This window comes from Lineus longissimus, chromosome 4, assembly GCF_910592395.1.
Source record: "Lineus longissimus chromosome 4, tnLinLong1.2, whole genome shotgun sequence".
Lineage (NCBI taxonomy): Eukaryota > Metazoa > Nemertea > Pilidiophora > Heteronemertea > Lineidae > Lineus > Lineus longissimus.
The window spans coordinates 17426094-17443833 of record NC_088311.1 but is presented as its reverse complement, the minus strand read 5'-3'; the positions used below and the strand labels follow the sequence as shown (position 1 = coordinate 17443833).

The 17740-nt window shown below is 40.8% G+C and overlaps 1 protein-coding gene across 1 annotated transcript in view; it reads right to left on the bottom strand.

Moving 5' to 3' along the window:
* Positions 1-2293: 2293 nt before the first annotated feature.
* The window catches only part of LOC135486296 (serine/threonine-protein phosphatase 6 regulatory ankyrin repeat subunit B-like), a 66436-nt gene continuing 50989 nt past the window's right edge, over positions 2294-17740 (bottom strand). Inside the window, exons 18-27 of the mRNA XM_064768985.1 lie at positions 14572-14676; positions 11900-12001; positions 8924-9022; positions 8433-8570; positions 7784-7891; positions 7371-7568; positions 6938-7144; positions 4692-6066; positions 3693-3848; positions 2294-3254 (exon numbers count right to left, since the gene is read on the bottom strand). Of these exons, the coding sequence (XP_064625055.1) occupies positions 3025-3254; positions 3693-3848; positions 4692-6066; positions 6938-7144; positions 7371-7568; positions 7784-7891; positions 8433-8570; positions 8924-9022; positions 11900-12001; positions 14572-14676 (2718 nt within the window). The 3' untranslated portion in view covers positions 2294-3024. The remainder of the gene's footprint in view (positions 3255-3692; positions 3849-4691; positions 6067-6937; positions 7145-7370; positions 7569-7783; positions 7892-8432; positions 8571-8923; positions 9023-11899; positions 12002-14571; positions 14677-17740) is intronic.

Genomic DNA, 17740 nt, shown 5'->3' with positions numbered 1-17740 from the left:
GAGCGTTAGCAGTCCCCTGCTTATGGTAAGGGTGAGCCTCATATTCTGAAGATCATTGATAAAGGAGAATGAATGATCCTCAAAAGCTAAATAATTATTGGTTGACTAAAGAGTTGCAAACTGCTATGTCATCAAACCAAAAACAACCAAAAAGAATGATATAATTACCGGTAGTTGTAGAGGCCATATTTTCGAGAAAGAAAGTCGGAGAATGCTTGCATAGACTTATTTTTCGAGGACAATTATCTCATGCCCTGTTTGTTGATCCAAATGAGTTCCAACAGTCTTACATGCCTTAAACTCCACCCAATTGTAAATGTATTGGTACCAAGCAGAAATGCTCAGGTTGTAGAACTGCATGATTAAGAAGCTTGTCGGAGTTCTGCTAAAAGGCCTCACGATAGACATTAGGGATGAAATGTTAAATGCTTTGAGCATGTTGTGCATTATAAAGAAGAACTTTTACTTATAAAAACTTAGAACATTTTAGGTTGAATCTGCACCGGACAAGGAACTGTCTCTTTCTTGGAGCTGCTATTGGGCTTCACTGGACACAAAAGAAACAAGTTTCAGATTTTTGTTCTTTATATCTTTATTGATTCTCATTATAAGGCTCCATGAAGTTTAAAAAATTGATTCTCATCCGAATCTTCAAAGTCAGGTGGTTGAGTTGGGCAATCAATATTTAGTGATTATAGACATCCAAATTTTAGGAAGTTCAACATAGTTTTGCATCGTACTGAAGCAGCTTAAATAACTGGAACAGTCAACATTCTCCAACACTTATGCACGATGAAAATTGCATGAAAGACTTCTGTGCTGCCAAGAGATGGGAAGACAATGAGGAACAGGGAGATAGTCAAAGGAATCATTGTTTTTTTGGTCAGATTCCACGAGAAGCACACCTGGCAAAGCTTGTTTATTGATCTCCATGCCTTGCAGAATGATTTCAAATATAAACTTGACCTCAGGAAAGTGATTTCCTATTCATCATTGTATTCTACGCGCCGGTGACCCATCCAAGTTATGACCCGCCCAATGTTGTTTAACTTATAGCCTAGAGACAACGCGCCAACCTTTAGGCCATAAAGGAATTCCTTCATGGCCGGCAGGTTAAGCCGTGCCATATAATTCATTGGGGGTATAGTACATAATCTCCCCTTTGGACAAAGATGACTCGTCCTCGAGTCACTTAGCGACACCTAGCGTCTCTGTACCGAACTACAATCCAGCGCCCGCATTGTGTGGGAAGGTCACCCATCTAAGTTATGACCGCACCCAACGTTGTTTAACTTCTAGCCTGGAGACGACACGCCAACCAGACAGGTACGGATGAAAATCAACTTTTTGACTTGATGGAGCTTAACTACAATCGTAAGAAAAAACTTATTTCATATTTCATAACATGGTGTTTTCAATATATCAACAATAACTCCTACGAGTTCTGGCAGTAATTCCAAATGCAGCATGAAAAAAAATTACGTACAGTGCATTCCGCACTCTTAGACAAAGCAACACTGTGTAGACGCTATTCAAACGGTTTTGATGCCTCTGTTTTACATTAGGCCTATTACACGTAATTTAGGCCTCTTCAACCACCTTAATTGCTTCTACACAGTCTATCATCTCTGCCTGTATTGTTGTCGATTGCATATGTATTGTATGTATGACATACACAAAAGAATACTCGCTCCCAACAAAATGCCGTTAATGTGGCAACTTTCTAAAAATCTTTGAGTCAGCTAAATGCAACCCTGTGTTTATAACAATATACATGTACCTCTATTCAAATTTAAATGGCAGTAAATATTGGGAAACAAGCAATTATGATAGATAATGTAAACTGTGAAGTGTTTGCAAAGCGAAAAGTTGGCGAATTAGGTAATTTCAATTGGCATTTGCTGCCAAAATTTGAAAAGGAAGTATTAATGCTTTCTTACTGTTTGACTAGGGCATTCGCGGAAATAAAAGGCTTGTGTAGATTTCACGATTTACCATAACTCTATACATATGCAATTGGCAGTGAAAAGAATCTGGCTTACACCGACTAGAAATTGGGGCTACATATAGTCCCACAGACATTGCAGAAATAATTTGAAGAAAATCCAAGGCCTATCAAAATGTAAAGATTAAATGCTGTCCTACATAATCTTTGTTTTCAAAATGACTATAACATTATGAGTCAAAAAAGGAAGAATAATCTATTTACACCTGTTTACATTACTATTTACAGTGACCGTTTACATTACTATTTACACCCGTTTACATTACTATTTACACTGACCGTTTACATTACTATTTACACCTGTTTACATTACTATCTTATAAGATTATCACAGAAGAGTATTATAAACAATTTGAATTCAATTTCGATTTGTTGTTACATTAGTAATAGTCTACTAAGAGATGAAGTGTCTATGTATAAACGGATTCACAGAACAACATCAGTAATGTTTTTTACATTATCACATCATATGTACTGTAAACAAGTCTCTGCGTACATTCCAAATATCAAGTGCAGTTTCATCAATTACACAGGACTGCAATCCAGGCAAGACTTAGCAACATTAAAAGGAGACCGCATCTCGCTAAGTGGCGCTGGCCATCGCTAGGGTGCGAGGGTTTTGTCAAGGGATGTACATGTAACCTACTCATAGTCCCCCTTTAACAACATGAGACGTAGATCAGGAGACCAAATCATGCACTGCAACTACATGTATTCTCTCATCATGTCTGAGATGACCAAACAATGACCATCAAAAATCACAATTAATCACAGGAGACCAAATCATGCACTGCAACTACATGTATTCTCTCATCATGTCTGAGATGGCCAAACAATGACCATCAAAAACCACAATTAATCAAATTGCATAAATGTCACAGATAATATCATTATAATACTAGTAAATGTAAAAATTCATTAAATATTTGATAACTGGCAAAACAGTAACCTTCCAGACAACAATTACACAACACCAAGTACAACAGTTCTACAGGTATTAGAAGTCAAGGCATCGTCTGTCATAATGGAATCCCATTCTCCTTGTACGATTTCTCTTTCAGTGGCAACAATTTTGGTGTTTGTTTCGACTTCTCCGCGTCGTCGTGAACGTTTGTCTCCCTCCGACTGTGAAACGACTCTGGCTCACTCAGACCCTGCATCGCCAGGTACTTTGCTACGACGCTCTCCCAGTCCACGACGTCTTCGATTCGCTGCGGTCCGGGGTGGTGATTGGTTCGTAGGAATCCACCTGGTGGTTGAATTAAAATAAAAAGTGGTTGAAAATGTACATTGGTTACTTTTGACTGTTTTCGTTGTCTACGATTTGACCTTTTGCATACTGTGAACCGGGAAACATTCGAAGCCATTTTATTTTCGGGCTAACGTTGAACTTCCAGGATTATGAGAAAGGGGGCGGCCCTGAGCTTAGGGCACAGCACGGACCCTATAGAGCACCGTTTTTAAGCATATCTCTCACTAGAAAAACCTCTTTTTTTTCAAGTCCGCAGAAAATAGAGGGCTGACCTCCCCTAGGAACAACCCTTGACTTCTTTGAACTTCTTCATGTTGACCTTATAAACTATTAATGCTACTTCAGTAAATTCAGTTCTGATGAAAGTTAAATACAAAACTTGTCAAATGTTTTTCCAAGATTGTCAAAATAATTTGAATTTAAATTCCACATTACCTTCTGGAGCCACTTGGGTATTCCTCCTCACGACATTCCTCAGCCAATGGACGGATGTCTGGGCAAGCATGTCAACAGATCTCGAGTCTGAGAAAGCATCCCAATCGTCATCGTCATTCATTTGCTCCGGAGTGGCCTGTCCTGTGCAGAACTTGCCTAATGGAGAGAAGGGACAAGGTGTCTTAACCAGTTAAGGTTCGACCAAGGCACCACCATATATTGGCTAGATTTGAAATCCTAAAGCAATTGGAACTAACGAAATGAATACCTAAATTCAAGGCTTGGAGTCAGTTTTTGTTTTCCAGAGCACAGACTCCAACCCCCGAAATGGGCATTCACTTGATTTTAAAGGAGTTCTAATTGCTATAGGATTTTAGCCAAAATGGTGGTCCCTACTGTCAAACCTTATTAAGCAAAGGTCGAACGGCAAGTTGTTGCCAATTTGGTAAGTTGTTGCAATCAGGCGACAACCTCCCTTAGTGGACACCTCTCTAATAAGGACAACCTCTCTAATAAGGACACTAGTTTTGGTCCCAAATTGGTAGTTTTCATTCAATCTAAACTGTCCAATCAGGACACCTCTCTATTAAGGATAGCACTTGTCAGTCCCTAGGGTGTCCGTAATAGAGAGGTTTTACTGTACTATGGCATAGCTAGGTTAGGGAGTTTCACCAAATTAGCTAGATCTAGCTGTGCCAGCAACTGGCCAAATAGTCAGCATTTTACAGAAATAAAAAATATATGTGCAAACCAGGTTGTCACAGCTGTAACTGCATCAGTAATTGGCGCCAAGCCAAGTTTGACAAATTTTCGAGCATCTGTGACTTGACAGCGTAGGTTTACTTTTGGCAGATTAAGAAATTTGTTTCGGTTTTTCCAATCAAACTATCATTTTTATGATACACATTTTTTGCAAATTGAAGTCATTTATGAATCAGCAAAAAATTAACTCTTGTGAAATCTTGCAGTTTACATGTACACAGCATTGAAATTGCTCACCTTTGCTCCTATATGCTGCTTTGCAGTACGATATCAACTTGGTGAAGATGATGAGAGGGGAGGGGGTAGCTGAAGTACGATTCATGTTACGAATCAACTTCGCGCGGCCAAACTTCCACTCTGTGTCCGACTGGGCTTGGATGCGTTGGTAAGTATCGGACATCATAGCAATCAGGAGGTTAATAAGTACGATTAAGGTCACAATCATGTAGATCCCGAAAATGCTTTTCACAAGATAAATCGTCCATGCTGGATTCCGATTCAAAGGCGGCAAGTTCTCTGGCTCGACTAAGCCAAACAATGAGAAGAATAGTAATTCGAATGTGTCAACTGGGTCCAAGGGCTTAGCCCCTCCTGAGCCATCGCCGCTACCAAGGGAAGCGTTTTCCGGAACTGGTGGATACGTCGGTTGATAAAGTGCGGCTAGATTGAATGTAAAACCTGCCATGAATATGAACAGAATCACAATGAATCGGGTTAGATCTTTCATGAGGTCGCGGATGATGATGGCCCATGGCCCGAAGAGATGATGAAAGGACAGGTAGTCCAATATCAAGACGCAACTGAAAAGCAACGACATCGCAAACAGCTGATTCCTGACGTACAGAGCTTCGAAACGGCTTCGTTCCGAAGATATCCCTATTCCTACGACATGCACGAATATTCCAAGAGAGCTGACCGCAATCACTATTACTTTGATCCAACCTAGTCCGGCACGATCCCCGGGATTCGTTAGTTCCGACACAAGTAATCCTGATAACCATAGCAACAATAACCACTCATACCAGTGTGGCATCATGGATCCTGACTCCCATATTGGAACTATCGGCGTGACAACAGTTATAACATACAGTATAATGATATAAATATGCGAAACCAGGTACGACATGAACTTCACGATCGGCACTTTGTTATATTTCTGCTTGATCGGCAACGAAAATGCAATCCATACTGGAGGACAGATGAGAAAAACTAGAAATAACAAGATCATCTTCCATGTTGCCCATCGCAGACTGCCCACCCAAACGTCCGAGAGATACTTCTGCACCAATGGGTGAGCAACCACCTCTTTCTGTTCATTCTCAATGAGTACGTCTAGGAATTGAATTCCTCTGCAGTCGACCGACTTCAACAGTAATCCGCAGCTATTTGACCCAACGCTCGCAGCGATGGCTGTCAATTCTGTTGCCATCACCTCGCAGTATAGACCTGCCGCGGTAAGATCTTTGGCGCGCTCCTTCTCTCGCTCGGCTAGCGAATGGAAGTTGTTCGAGAGCTTGGCGGCCGTGTCAACAGGAGCCGGCGAGAGGAGGATGAACTCCTGAATTGACTTGTTGTTGTTCATCTTGCCACAGATCATCAGGTCAAACACAAACTGAAAAGAGAGTTGCGCTTAAGGGTTGACCACAGGTACCGCCATTTTAGCGAGAACATGAAATCCTTAAGCAATAAGAACTCCTTCAGAACGTTGTGAATGCTCATTTCAAGGGTGGGAATCTGTTCTTTGTTTTCCAGAGAACAGGCTCCTGGGTTTTAAATGAGCATTCAATTCATTTGGAAACATTTCTAATTGCTTGAGGATTTGGAGGTCTAGCAAAAATGGCGGTACCTATGGTCAACCCTTAACATTTTACAAATGAAACTGGAAAGATCAAGATCAGAGTTAAAAGGGAGTTTATTGAGGCTGGGAAACTTGTTTTAGGCTGGCACTATATAAGAGATTAAACTTTGGGTTAGTATCTTATGCCCAAGGTATCCGTTTTATTCCTCTTCATTAAAAACTTGTAGTAAAGTCAGCGCTTAGTAGCTGCTCCTTCACATCATTTGGATGAGTCTGAGAACAGATGACAAAAACTTCGTGCAAAGGCCCAGTCAGTGGAAAAGCGATGTACTCTAAAATCTCGAATACAAGGAATGAGGCTCCGCCCCCAATCATTGAGATAGTTTGAATGAGGATGGGCCAATAAGTCAGGTATTATTCTTGTATCAATGGCATGGGCCGAGGGAGTCACATGTGTTATAATCTTGCTCTGATCTTGGCTGACATTGACAGTGAAACGAAATCAACATCACTGGTTATAGTAGGCCCACTTCTTCTAATATAAGAGACCCTATTTTGCCGTTTCTTTAGAATTGATATTGATGTTTTAGAATCCCTCCTCCATTGTAATGAACGGGGTGGAGCCTCAGACCTCGTATTCGAGGTTTTAGAGTTTATAAGAATTCAAATTTAAACTTCGTCTCACCTTCTGATCATCCATCAAGTGTTGCGTATTGTGATCTTTGCCGATGAGATAACTGACAACGTGCGTGTGGTTAGCAATGGCGGCGTGACACAACGCAACCTTCCCGTCCTTCGTCTCAAACTTGGGTGATGCACCGCTCTCGCAGAGGAGTTTGACAACCTCGAGGTAGCCGGCCTTGGCGGAGAAGTGAAGAGACGTCCAACCATTCTGCAAGAGAAGTTGTCGTATGTAGAAATATGATTAATTGCTTTGCAAACAGAACTTTGTTGTGACAGCAACCTGCGATAATAATCACATGCGACAATTGGCTCTTATTTGCGATAATCGTTGCAAGGTGCTTGGTACTCTAAGAATTGGGTGGTGCCGCGACCTCCGATATGAATAGGACCATATTAGAGAGGTGCCACTGTAATTCCAGTTCATCAGCCCTTACCTTGTCACAAGAGTTGATATCAGCGCCTTGTCCAAGCAGAAGAGCTACCATATCCATATGACCGTTAGCTGCCGCCAAATGAAGCGCAGTGCGCCCTCTTTTATCCTTGACATGAAGCTGTGCGGTTGATTTGCTGAGTAAGAGACTCACAACAACTGCATGACCACTTTGGGCTGCTAGGTGGAGTGGTATTGCTCCCTGGAAAGATGATAGAATAGGTGAATTTGTGAAATATCTCAGTCACCCATCCACATTGTTAACAGCCCTCATCATTGCTTAACTTTGACGCCGGCAAAAATTATATGGCGTTGGTAACAATCAAGAGACGGTCACAACTATGAGTCACAACCCGACATGACACCACGAGAGAATCTGGTAGAATCGGACACTAGCTCTATAGTCATTGTATTTACCTGTAGACTGGTTGGCACATCTACGTGCACACCTGTTGAGTTTAGGAGCAGACGGACAAGGTTTTCATGTCCAGATTGGGAAGCGAGATGGAGGGGGGTCAGGCCATACTGAAACGAAAAGGACAGTTAGTTGATTAGATAGTCAAATGAAGAAGGGGCCAGTATGTGGCTCGTTACTGTATTGGGGCATTATTGATCTGCTTGTTGCCGGAGGATGAGGTTTTGGTGTCTTGATTGATAGGTGAGATTGAGGACGGGTTAGACCATACTGAAAAAGAAATGAATAAAGGGTGGATTGTTGATACTTTGTGTGAGCCTGACTTCGTCATATAGGCCACAGCTTCTTCTTAATTGCTCTTGGGAGCTTTTGCACCTAAGGATCGGCACTAACAGACTAGATATAAGGAGCCAAAAACAAGCTTGTTGATGTCTCACGTCAAAAGATACGGGCAATCAAACTTAAGTCATTTGCATGAGGCCCCAGGGATGTATCAGTGTCAGGCATCCAACTTTAGCTATTTGGGTTATGATTCCAAAACCACGCCTCTCTGTGTAGGCAAGAGCATATTTGGTGTTGCGGTACGATCTTTAGTAATTCCATTGCCACTGAAATAAAACAAAATGGGACGTCCAAATCTTTCAGACTTACCTCAGCAGTCAAGTCCTTCAGCCCCTCCCCCGTGTGTGGCTGCTCCGACTTGACCGTCGCTGGCATCTTGGTCAACATCTCCCGCACAAAGTCAATCTGTCCAAAGTGTGCCGCCACGTGGAGGGCAGTCAAACCAGTCTGGAAACAATGTGAAATACAATGAGGCAACGCCTTGGAAAATGAAGTGTCTTCTTATAGCTCTTCAGCTTTGCTCTGCTCTTGGCAGCGTTATTCTCCCAGTGAATATTACTCCTTCAATGTTGGATGAGTATTCTTCACCCAGCTGAGGCTCCCCTTATCTGTGAAAATCATTGAGAATTTTGAGACTCTTTGAATCACTATTCTAGCCACTTCCTTAGTGGTCAGTAATACACCCTTGGAATATCGGTGGTTATTCATTTAACAATTTCACATTTTGTCTTTCACGTCAATCTATTGACGTAGCAGCTATATCTAAAACCTTGCTATCATGTGCCGCATGGTTTTGTTACCTTTTTGCTGGTGATTTTCCACGAGATGTGACGATTGAGTGCATCCAGGACCTTCACATGTCCGTGCTTGGCCGCAAGGTGAATGGCAGTCATCCCATCCTTCAAGAAAACACAATTACAAATAGTTAATGAAATGGCCAGGGCCATTGTGCTCACCTCTTGTGAAGGGAAGATGGATGAAGCATTAGCATGGTTTTAAATGTAAGAAAGAAATGAAGTAATGTTTTACAGTGAAATTACATGAGGGATAAAATAATGCGTAAGTTGAATTTAATTGAGGTGACTACAGGTATGACAAAGCAGAGTAGACAATTTTGTGATCTGACCAGTAATTGTCTATTATATCGACCAAGTCAATAGTGGCAGATGGAGTAGGATTGGTGAATACAAGGTCCAATTTGGACTGATAGCTGGTGGTGTTTTTGGACACGTTTTGTCTGAAGTTATATGCTTGAAACATAAAGGTTTCTAACTTTGCATGCTTTGGAATAGGATAATTATGTTGTTTGCTTTGTGTCTAGTACAAGAAACAACCATCATCTGAAATTCCTAGGGCTCTGTAGAGGTTAATTAATCCTGCATTTGCCTAGGCTTAGACTATGACATCCCACTTAGCAGCATTTCAAGGCACCCTTAGGGGAGAGTCCACTATTAACATTTGGGGCCCTGCTGACCAAACTGAGAATCAGAAAAAGACTGCAGTTTAGTCTAAGAGTATAGGGGTACATTCGTACCAAGTTAGGGATCTGTAGCTAAAGCAGTGACAAAACGTGCCGTCATTGTAAAATATTATGCTACCAAATGTTCTTGGCCAATAGCGTAACTCGATTCACATCATGTGATTTCAAGTCATCACATCGTATCGGATCCAAAAAAGCAATAACGGATCCAAAAAAATGTCGTAACGGATCCTAAAAGGTTTTAATCCAATCAAAATGAAAGCCTCGTCCGCCATGACATTTCTTCGTCCATCAAAATCTCATATCGGACTCCCAAACATCCACTATTTGTATAATGGCGGTGCCATAGGAAAACTTTGACCTCTGTGACCTTGAGAAGTAGGTCAAATCAAAAACCCACATTTATGAAATGTATCCTTGCTAGGAGTACCTACCATAAAAATGTTATGAAAATCAGACCACTATTAAACGAGCAATCAAACATTTTAACTTTGGACATTAAATTTGGCCCCCGGGTGGCCAAACTAAGCATTTTTCAAGATGCCCGCCTGGCACCCATATTGGCTATCACATTTGATAAAAAATCAAGGATTTAGTAGAGAGTACATAGATATACATCCAGATCAAATTTGGTTGCAATCCGATCATTAGTTTCGGAGTAATAGTACTGTGTTTATTTTTCAAGATGGCTGCCTGGCGGCCATATTTGATGTCCGAACGGCCGAAATTTTAGGGGTGGAATAGAGAATCCCCAGATACATGTCCACACTGGTTTAAAACCTTCTAGCTAAAATAGATAGGAAACATGCTACTGTTCAGTGAATCAGCAAACTTTGACCTCTGTGACCTTGAAAAGGAGGTCAAATCAAAAACCCGGAGGATATATGATGCACCTTTGCTAGAAGTACCTACCATATTTCTTTCAAAATTTCCCGACTACTATTAAGGGAGATATTGCATATTTTCACTTTTAACGTTTGGCCCCCTGGTGGCCAAACCATGAAACAAATCGGACCGAAACTTGGTCTCCAAGGTGTCATTACATAAGGGTACGTGTGTACCAAGTTTCAACTCAATAGCTCTAACAGTTACGAAACGTGCCCTGCTAACGGACGACGGACGACGACGGACGACGACGACGACGACGACGACGACGACGACGACGACGACGACGACGACGACGACGACGACGACGACGACGACGATGGACGCCACGGTATGGGATAAGCTCACCTCTGCTAAGAGGTGAGCTAAAAATGAGACAGGTCATAAATCATGAAAGGTTGGTCCAAAAAGTGGACGATAACATCTAAATCATTAATATCAACCAACTATAAAGGTAGAGTGCTATATTAGCTTCAAAAATAGCAGCACAGCTGCTCCCACAACCAAAGGGAAGAAAGTGGTCATAGTAGTATTAAATTAACCCCCTCCCCATCCCCCTAAGTAGGCCAAGGTAGTATTCTGCTGGATGAACCGGTATACTGTTAACTCTTTCACTGTCGATGTCGCCGCTCGGCACAACGCTGATTCCTACTCGCTGTGCCGATGTCGCCGCTGTGCGACATTTTACCCTACCTCAGAAGATCGTCGATTATGAGCTTGCTGATCGAGTTTGTGCAAAATACGATAGATGGCGTGGTAGAGAAGTGAACACGTTTGAAAACGAAACTAACTTCCGTATTTCGAACAATGCAACTTTATGAGTAAATTGAGGTTGAAATGGCGAAAAAATTGAGTATTGAATATTAGCATTTTCGACACACTTATATCAAGTAAATCACATATTTGAAAGAACATCAAGGCATACAAAATGTTTGGATAGTGTTAGAAGATTGCAAGGGACTAGAATTGATGTAAAAAAGTTGAATTCTTGGTTGTTACATAACAGTTTTATTCAATACAATAGAATTTGACCAAAATGTTTTTTCCCTCATTATATATTCAAGATGGCGTCATGCAAATCGGTCATGACCTACTTTTTCATATTTTTAAAATGAAGAGTAGGTCATACTGAACATTTTCTGTATGCATTATTTCACTCTGTCTCCAATGGATTTCTCATAAATTAGGTTCATAAGAACCATGGTTGAAATTTGGAAAATATGGAAAATTCAATCGGCACAGCCAGTTGCAGAACAAAAAAATCAATCGGCAGCGAAAGGGTTAACCCCTTCATTATTGAGAGCCTAATGTTTGTAAGTTTCTCATTATATTATAAAATGTGAGTATTAATAGCTAAGCTGTGCATAGCTCCAATGTCGTCTGCACGGATCTTTTGACAAAGGATACTCACAGCATTCTCATCGGTTGGCGAAGATCCAGCATCCAGTAACACGTTGACAACTTCCTTGTGTCCTCCTGCTGCCGCCAGGTGGAGAGGCAAGGAATCATTTGTCTGAAAGATATGTGGGGTCAAGTAAGACAGGCAACTTCACCTCCATATTGGGTATTCAGGAAAGGAGAGTCTGGGGCCTTCTAGCACGTGGCTTTGCTATTAGATAGATACAACACATAGATATAGAAGGCTTGATATTCTTACTAACTCTAATTTATTGTAAAACAACATAGTAATATATAAAGTGCATACAACAAGATGATTGGGTTAGACATATGAAGAAGCAGATAGGTTAAGTGACCTGAATGACATTGTGATTGACAGGTCATGTAAATAAGGTGGGCCAGCTGCCTAAGGCAAACTGCACGGTTGGTGATCGCAACAAGATACAAAAGATTTACAAAGATTTACACACTACAGTGGAACCCCGGTCGGCGACCACCTCAGTAACGCGACCACCCCGCGAACACGACCAAAATTCTCGGGTCCCGAATGGTTTTCTCTCTAATTCCCATTAACTGGCCCTCGCTAACACGACCACCCCGGTACCCAGACCGCGACCACCAGCTTGGTCGCTCCCAAACTGCAAATTAACCCCGCTAACGCGACCATGAGGCCTAATTGCCGTAATCAACCATGACCGCATCGTATCAATTGGCACCTTCTCGCAAATCCGTGTTGATAATTAGCACCTCGAACACATGGGAATCCATATGAAAATAAATGATGTGTAAGTGAGTTTGATCAAATGTAAGCGCAAATAAAATGAAGAATAAACTTTCTTTTCGACTCACGGTTTGTGTTTTCATCATTTAGTATTAAATGATGTCAAGAGGCATGCACACGTAGTTTTTAGGACAAATCAATTATGTTGATTAGTAAGAGTACCGATACTCAAAGTAAAGAATGCTTACTACGTCGTAATGTTGATAAAATACGTTATTAAAAAGATGATTTAATCAGTACCAGTTCAAATTGGCTGAAGTTAAAGCAGGAAGACATCAGGAAGAATTCTCAACATCTTCTCACATCACCTCTCTCAATGTTAGCGGGAATATTAGCTTGACATCAAGAAGGGCAGCTGCCGATGGTGTGAATTACATGCTTGTTCTAATTAGCATGCTCAAGTTTTAATGTAATGTTTGGTCTAATTAGCTCTCGTCAGTTTATTTACTCATTTACATAAGTTGCAAATCAAACGCAAAACACTCAAGAAAATGATTTTTTATTCGTAATATACACACAAAATTATCGAATCACCCGGTGGCGTAGTCATTCATGCATGTCAATGTACACACAGCAGGACGATGTTTTGGCGGGAAAACCTACTTATGATTCTTAAATTCACTAACGCGACCACCCCGGTAACACGACCACTTCGGCTTAGTCCCTTGGGTGGTCGTGTTACCGGGGTTCCACTGTATGTTGCTATTTAAAAATGGAATGAATTTTTTTGCACTGTCTTTGCTGTAAAATAGGAATTAGTAAAGATAATCCATTTGTAACAGGGTTCCTGCTCAAAATCATCTATGTTTTTTATGCTCGATAGGCACGGCATCCTTCCCGATTATGTTTTTTATGACCTTTTACTTGTTTTCCTGACCTCTTTATCACACCTAGGCAAATTAGCAGTTCCTTTCCCCACGGACACTCCTGTTGTCCGAAGAGAAAATGGTCTCGTAGAAAAGCCAACAGTTTTAATTGAGAGAGTTATATCTTAAAAGGGTAACTCGTGTCAAATTTCACCACATAATGTTTTAGCTGTTTTTGACAAATGACTACGTCACTTTCTCATAAATCAGTAAGGTTTTCGAATCGAAATGCACATTTTCTAGAAATTGATGGTTTGATCCCGCCCGGACGACTCGCTTCGATGCACTACGCCGACGACGTTTTCGTTGATGACGTCACAACACGAACATTTTCGCGGTCGCGGTGGTTAACATTCACCGATTTTATAATAAATCTAATCAAAAATGGAAAATGTGAGCTTTACATTTGTGATCAACAATTAAAAAAGGATGTATTTCCGCAAAGTTGTAAATCACATCATATATCACTTTAAAAAGAGTTTTAACATTGTGTCGCATAAAATTTTGATAAGGTGCAAATGGAAGCCAGTTCACTTCTTCACATTGTGGTCAAAATAACATGAACAGAAAATGTTCTGATTAACCTGATGAGGGCAAACAAATTTGGAGTTGACATTTTCTTGAAATGTTTAAAAATTTGCCGTGACACTTTGAGTTCTTTTTCCTTTAGGATGTGTTCAGAGTAGACCCTTTATTCATAATTACTAGACGTAAATGCTTCACTTTGTCAATGCAAATAGCTATTTTAAAGATGATCGGATGTGTCAAAGGCCTCGCCAGAGCTGACAAAGGCCTACTCCAGCAATGAGGACACAATGATATAATTTAAGCCAAACAAAAGAAATCACAAGAGCTGCTAAATAGGGTGAGATTAGCGTACTAAACTAATATCAATGGTTTAGCTCAATTGGGTAATTAACATCAAAGGAGACTTCTCCAAAAGAGAATTATGGGTAAATTTTATCAAATAAATCACGGGCTGTAGTTTTCATGAAGTCGACTTTTTAGCCCGATGCCCCAACCTGCTTTCTCTCTTACCCTGTTTCTTGCGGTTGTGACGATCACTTTATTGAATCTCATGAGTTCTTTGATGACAGCAACGCTTCCCTTGGATGCAGCAATGTGGGCGCACGTCATACCATTCTGGAACGAAGCACAATGAGCGAATTGTAGAGGATATTTACTTGCTGCCAAGGGAAATGATGTAGGAGGGGGAGGGGTTCTGCCAGATCTAGGTGGCACCAACCATGGCCAGACACAGATTTGAAAAATGACAACCAAATTTTACCTTGCAGAGTGGAGTCACTTACGAATCGGTTTTAATAGCATGACAACCACCATTCTCTGACTGATTGTTGAAAACATGGTGTCAAATAATGTTTTTGTTGATTTTTTACCCATATCAAAAGTAAAGACCAAAAGTGGTTCCTCTCACAAAATCAAAATTAATCACACTGCGCAAGTCAACATCAGAGGCGCCTTTCAACTCGTGTCCCCAGGAGGAATACAATTTGTGCAATTTGCAGTGGTGTCAGGCCTTGATAACAACACGTCACAGTGGGAATGAGGTAGTTCAACATTTGACGTGTGGTCAACAGATTTGGCAATCATCAGAAATTCCCAAACCTAGGCACCCACTGGTTAAATTTCACTTCCCAACTTCCCTGAAACACTTTAATACAGCCAAAGAGATTTCAACTAGAGGTGAGGAAACATGTTGCTTTCACTTTCTGCATGGTAATGTAAGCTCAAATCTGGCATAAGGAATTTTTCAAACCTTTTATATGACGAGCCTTTGTTTACTTGATGATAATGGTCACAAATGAATGACTTTTAGGGATGGCTTGTCAGATGGTGTCGTCACTAAAATCTTGCACCAGATTGACCAAGTGTCCATATATTAACAATACACAGAGCAATTTTATTGATACACTCTGTACATGGGTCAACTTTACAGGACTGGGGGTCATCGGGTCATAGATTGAACAAATGACATTACAATACAAAGACAAGTCACTAATGAACATATATGGTTAATCATAATCGAAGCTACCACCTGTCCAAAAAATATGTGCCGGGAGAGAGCCTTCAAAATTGGGGCAAAATTTAAACTGACTGAAATACGCAGCAATCATTCTCCATGAGGCACACATCAAGGTCCCTGAACAGCAACGCGTAGTTCGTTTGGTACAGTCCAAATCACTATTGACATCCGTCCTCCTTCACGCCAATGATGCACCAGTGATGCCCTTATCTCTCTATGTTTCGCGTAAATTACGCACGACCTACACGCTGGGTAGCGCATTAATGACGCACCACTGACACAATTTACGGGATGTCATTTGTGACTAGGACTGTATGTTAATGAATCTTAAAGGGGATTCCCCTGGCCAGTTTATCGTACCTCATATGTCACTATAGTTAAAGGCCAATTCACTGATCCGCGAGTTTTTAAGGGGTTAAAGGGAATGGCCCGCCAAAAAATGGGGAGTTTTGGACGGCCCGGTCAAAACCTTAGGCGGGAATAAGGTTTCATTGATAAATATAAGGAGTTTCAAGGCCCCCAAATCACTTGTAAGGTTCAATAGATACTGGCCTTTCATTAGTTTACCGTATGCGTATCATTTACATACTCTCATTTTGAAAAATATGACAATATTTACGATCACGTTATTGATTTTTGCAACATTTTCGGTAACGCGCCCCTTGCGGATCTGTAAGGTACCATTCGAGTCGGATGCTTGAAAAATGCTTCGTCTCGTCGATTCGCTCGCGGATAAACGCATCAGGTTGACTGCAGCAACTTTTAATTGTTGGAGACGACAGAGAAGGAAGGAATATGATTATCAGTTTGATGAAAACTTTGCAAAGTTTCTTCTTGGGACTCGAAATCCATACTACTATTCTCTCCATTTTCCATTTTCTCCTCTCTCCAACTCACTACTATCGCTATTGACTGCGTAACATACACTAACATTCTTTCGCTATCATTACTAACTTCATTTACCAGAACACTGGCCTCTTTGTAGCCGATTATGTAACCCATAGTGGAAACACCTGACAGTGCCGCCCGGCATGATCCACGTGCTATTGGCATATTTATAACTCGTAGTAAATAAGGTTGTAAAAATATGCAAATGAGATGCCGTATATGGAAACCATGGCGTCACTAAGCAGTTCTTATTTCTGCTACGGGTGGCGCTGTTGCTTGCTTCTGGAGGCGCTATTCAACCTCTTTAATAAGTCAACAATTAAGTTTGTTTGTTGTTCTATGACTGACTTGCACATTTAGCTCAGTTTGTTGCTGAATTAAATCAAGCTGCACACGACTTCCAGTACATAACACAAGAATGTTGTGGGTCATTCGGAAAACTACCATCATTTGACTTTGCATTGTAATGTCATGGGTCTTGCTATCATCTACTTTCTGTAACTAAACCACTAGTCTAAGTTTTATCACGGGACAATAATGCTAATTAAGGAAAATTAATGCATTTTACAAGGAATGTTCAAGAAGGTCGTCACGTTCCGTTAACAGACACTTGCATACATCTTATTCAGAGACATCCCCAACCAGACCAATGATCCTTATAATGCCAGAAACTATTAGACAACAGAAAGTGTTTCACCATACGCCCATAAAAAATGTAGTGAAAAAAAAGACAGATACTCACTTCATCCTGGGAAAAAATATAGAAATGAAATTAGAAATAAAAAGAGAAGAAAAAATTTTGCCTTGGATTAGTTTTTTTCTGTCTATCCCAAAGACGCATTATAGAACACAAACTGACCTCCCTATTGCTATCAGGGGGATCCAGGATTGTGAGAAAGGGGGGTGCTGAGCTTCAGGACACAGCCAAACACCATAGAGCGCTATTTTTAAGCAATTTCTGTCACTAGAATAACCTTTTTTTTTCAAGTTGGAAGAAAATGGGGGAGGGCGGGTCGGGTCAGCCCCCCTTAAATCTGCCCCGGCTATGTGACTAAATCGTATCTATAAAAGATATGATGTCAACATTAGCCCCAGTGTATTCAATACGAAACTGGCTCGACCACAGAATCTTGCAATATATGCATAAATCGAACTTCCCACTGCGTAAACCTATCCCTTTCATCTATATCATTTATATGCTTCAGTGCAAAAAATTCTAACATTATCAAATATATCATCAGACGATATTCAAAACAGTGTGACATTATGTAAAAA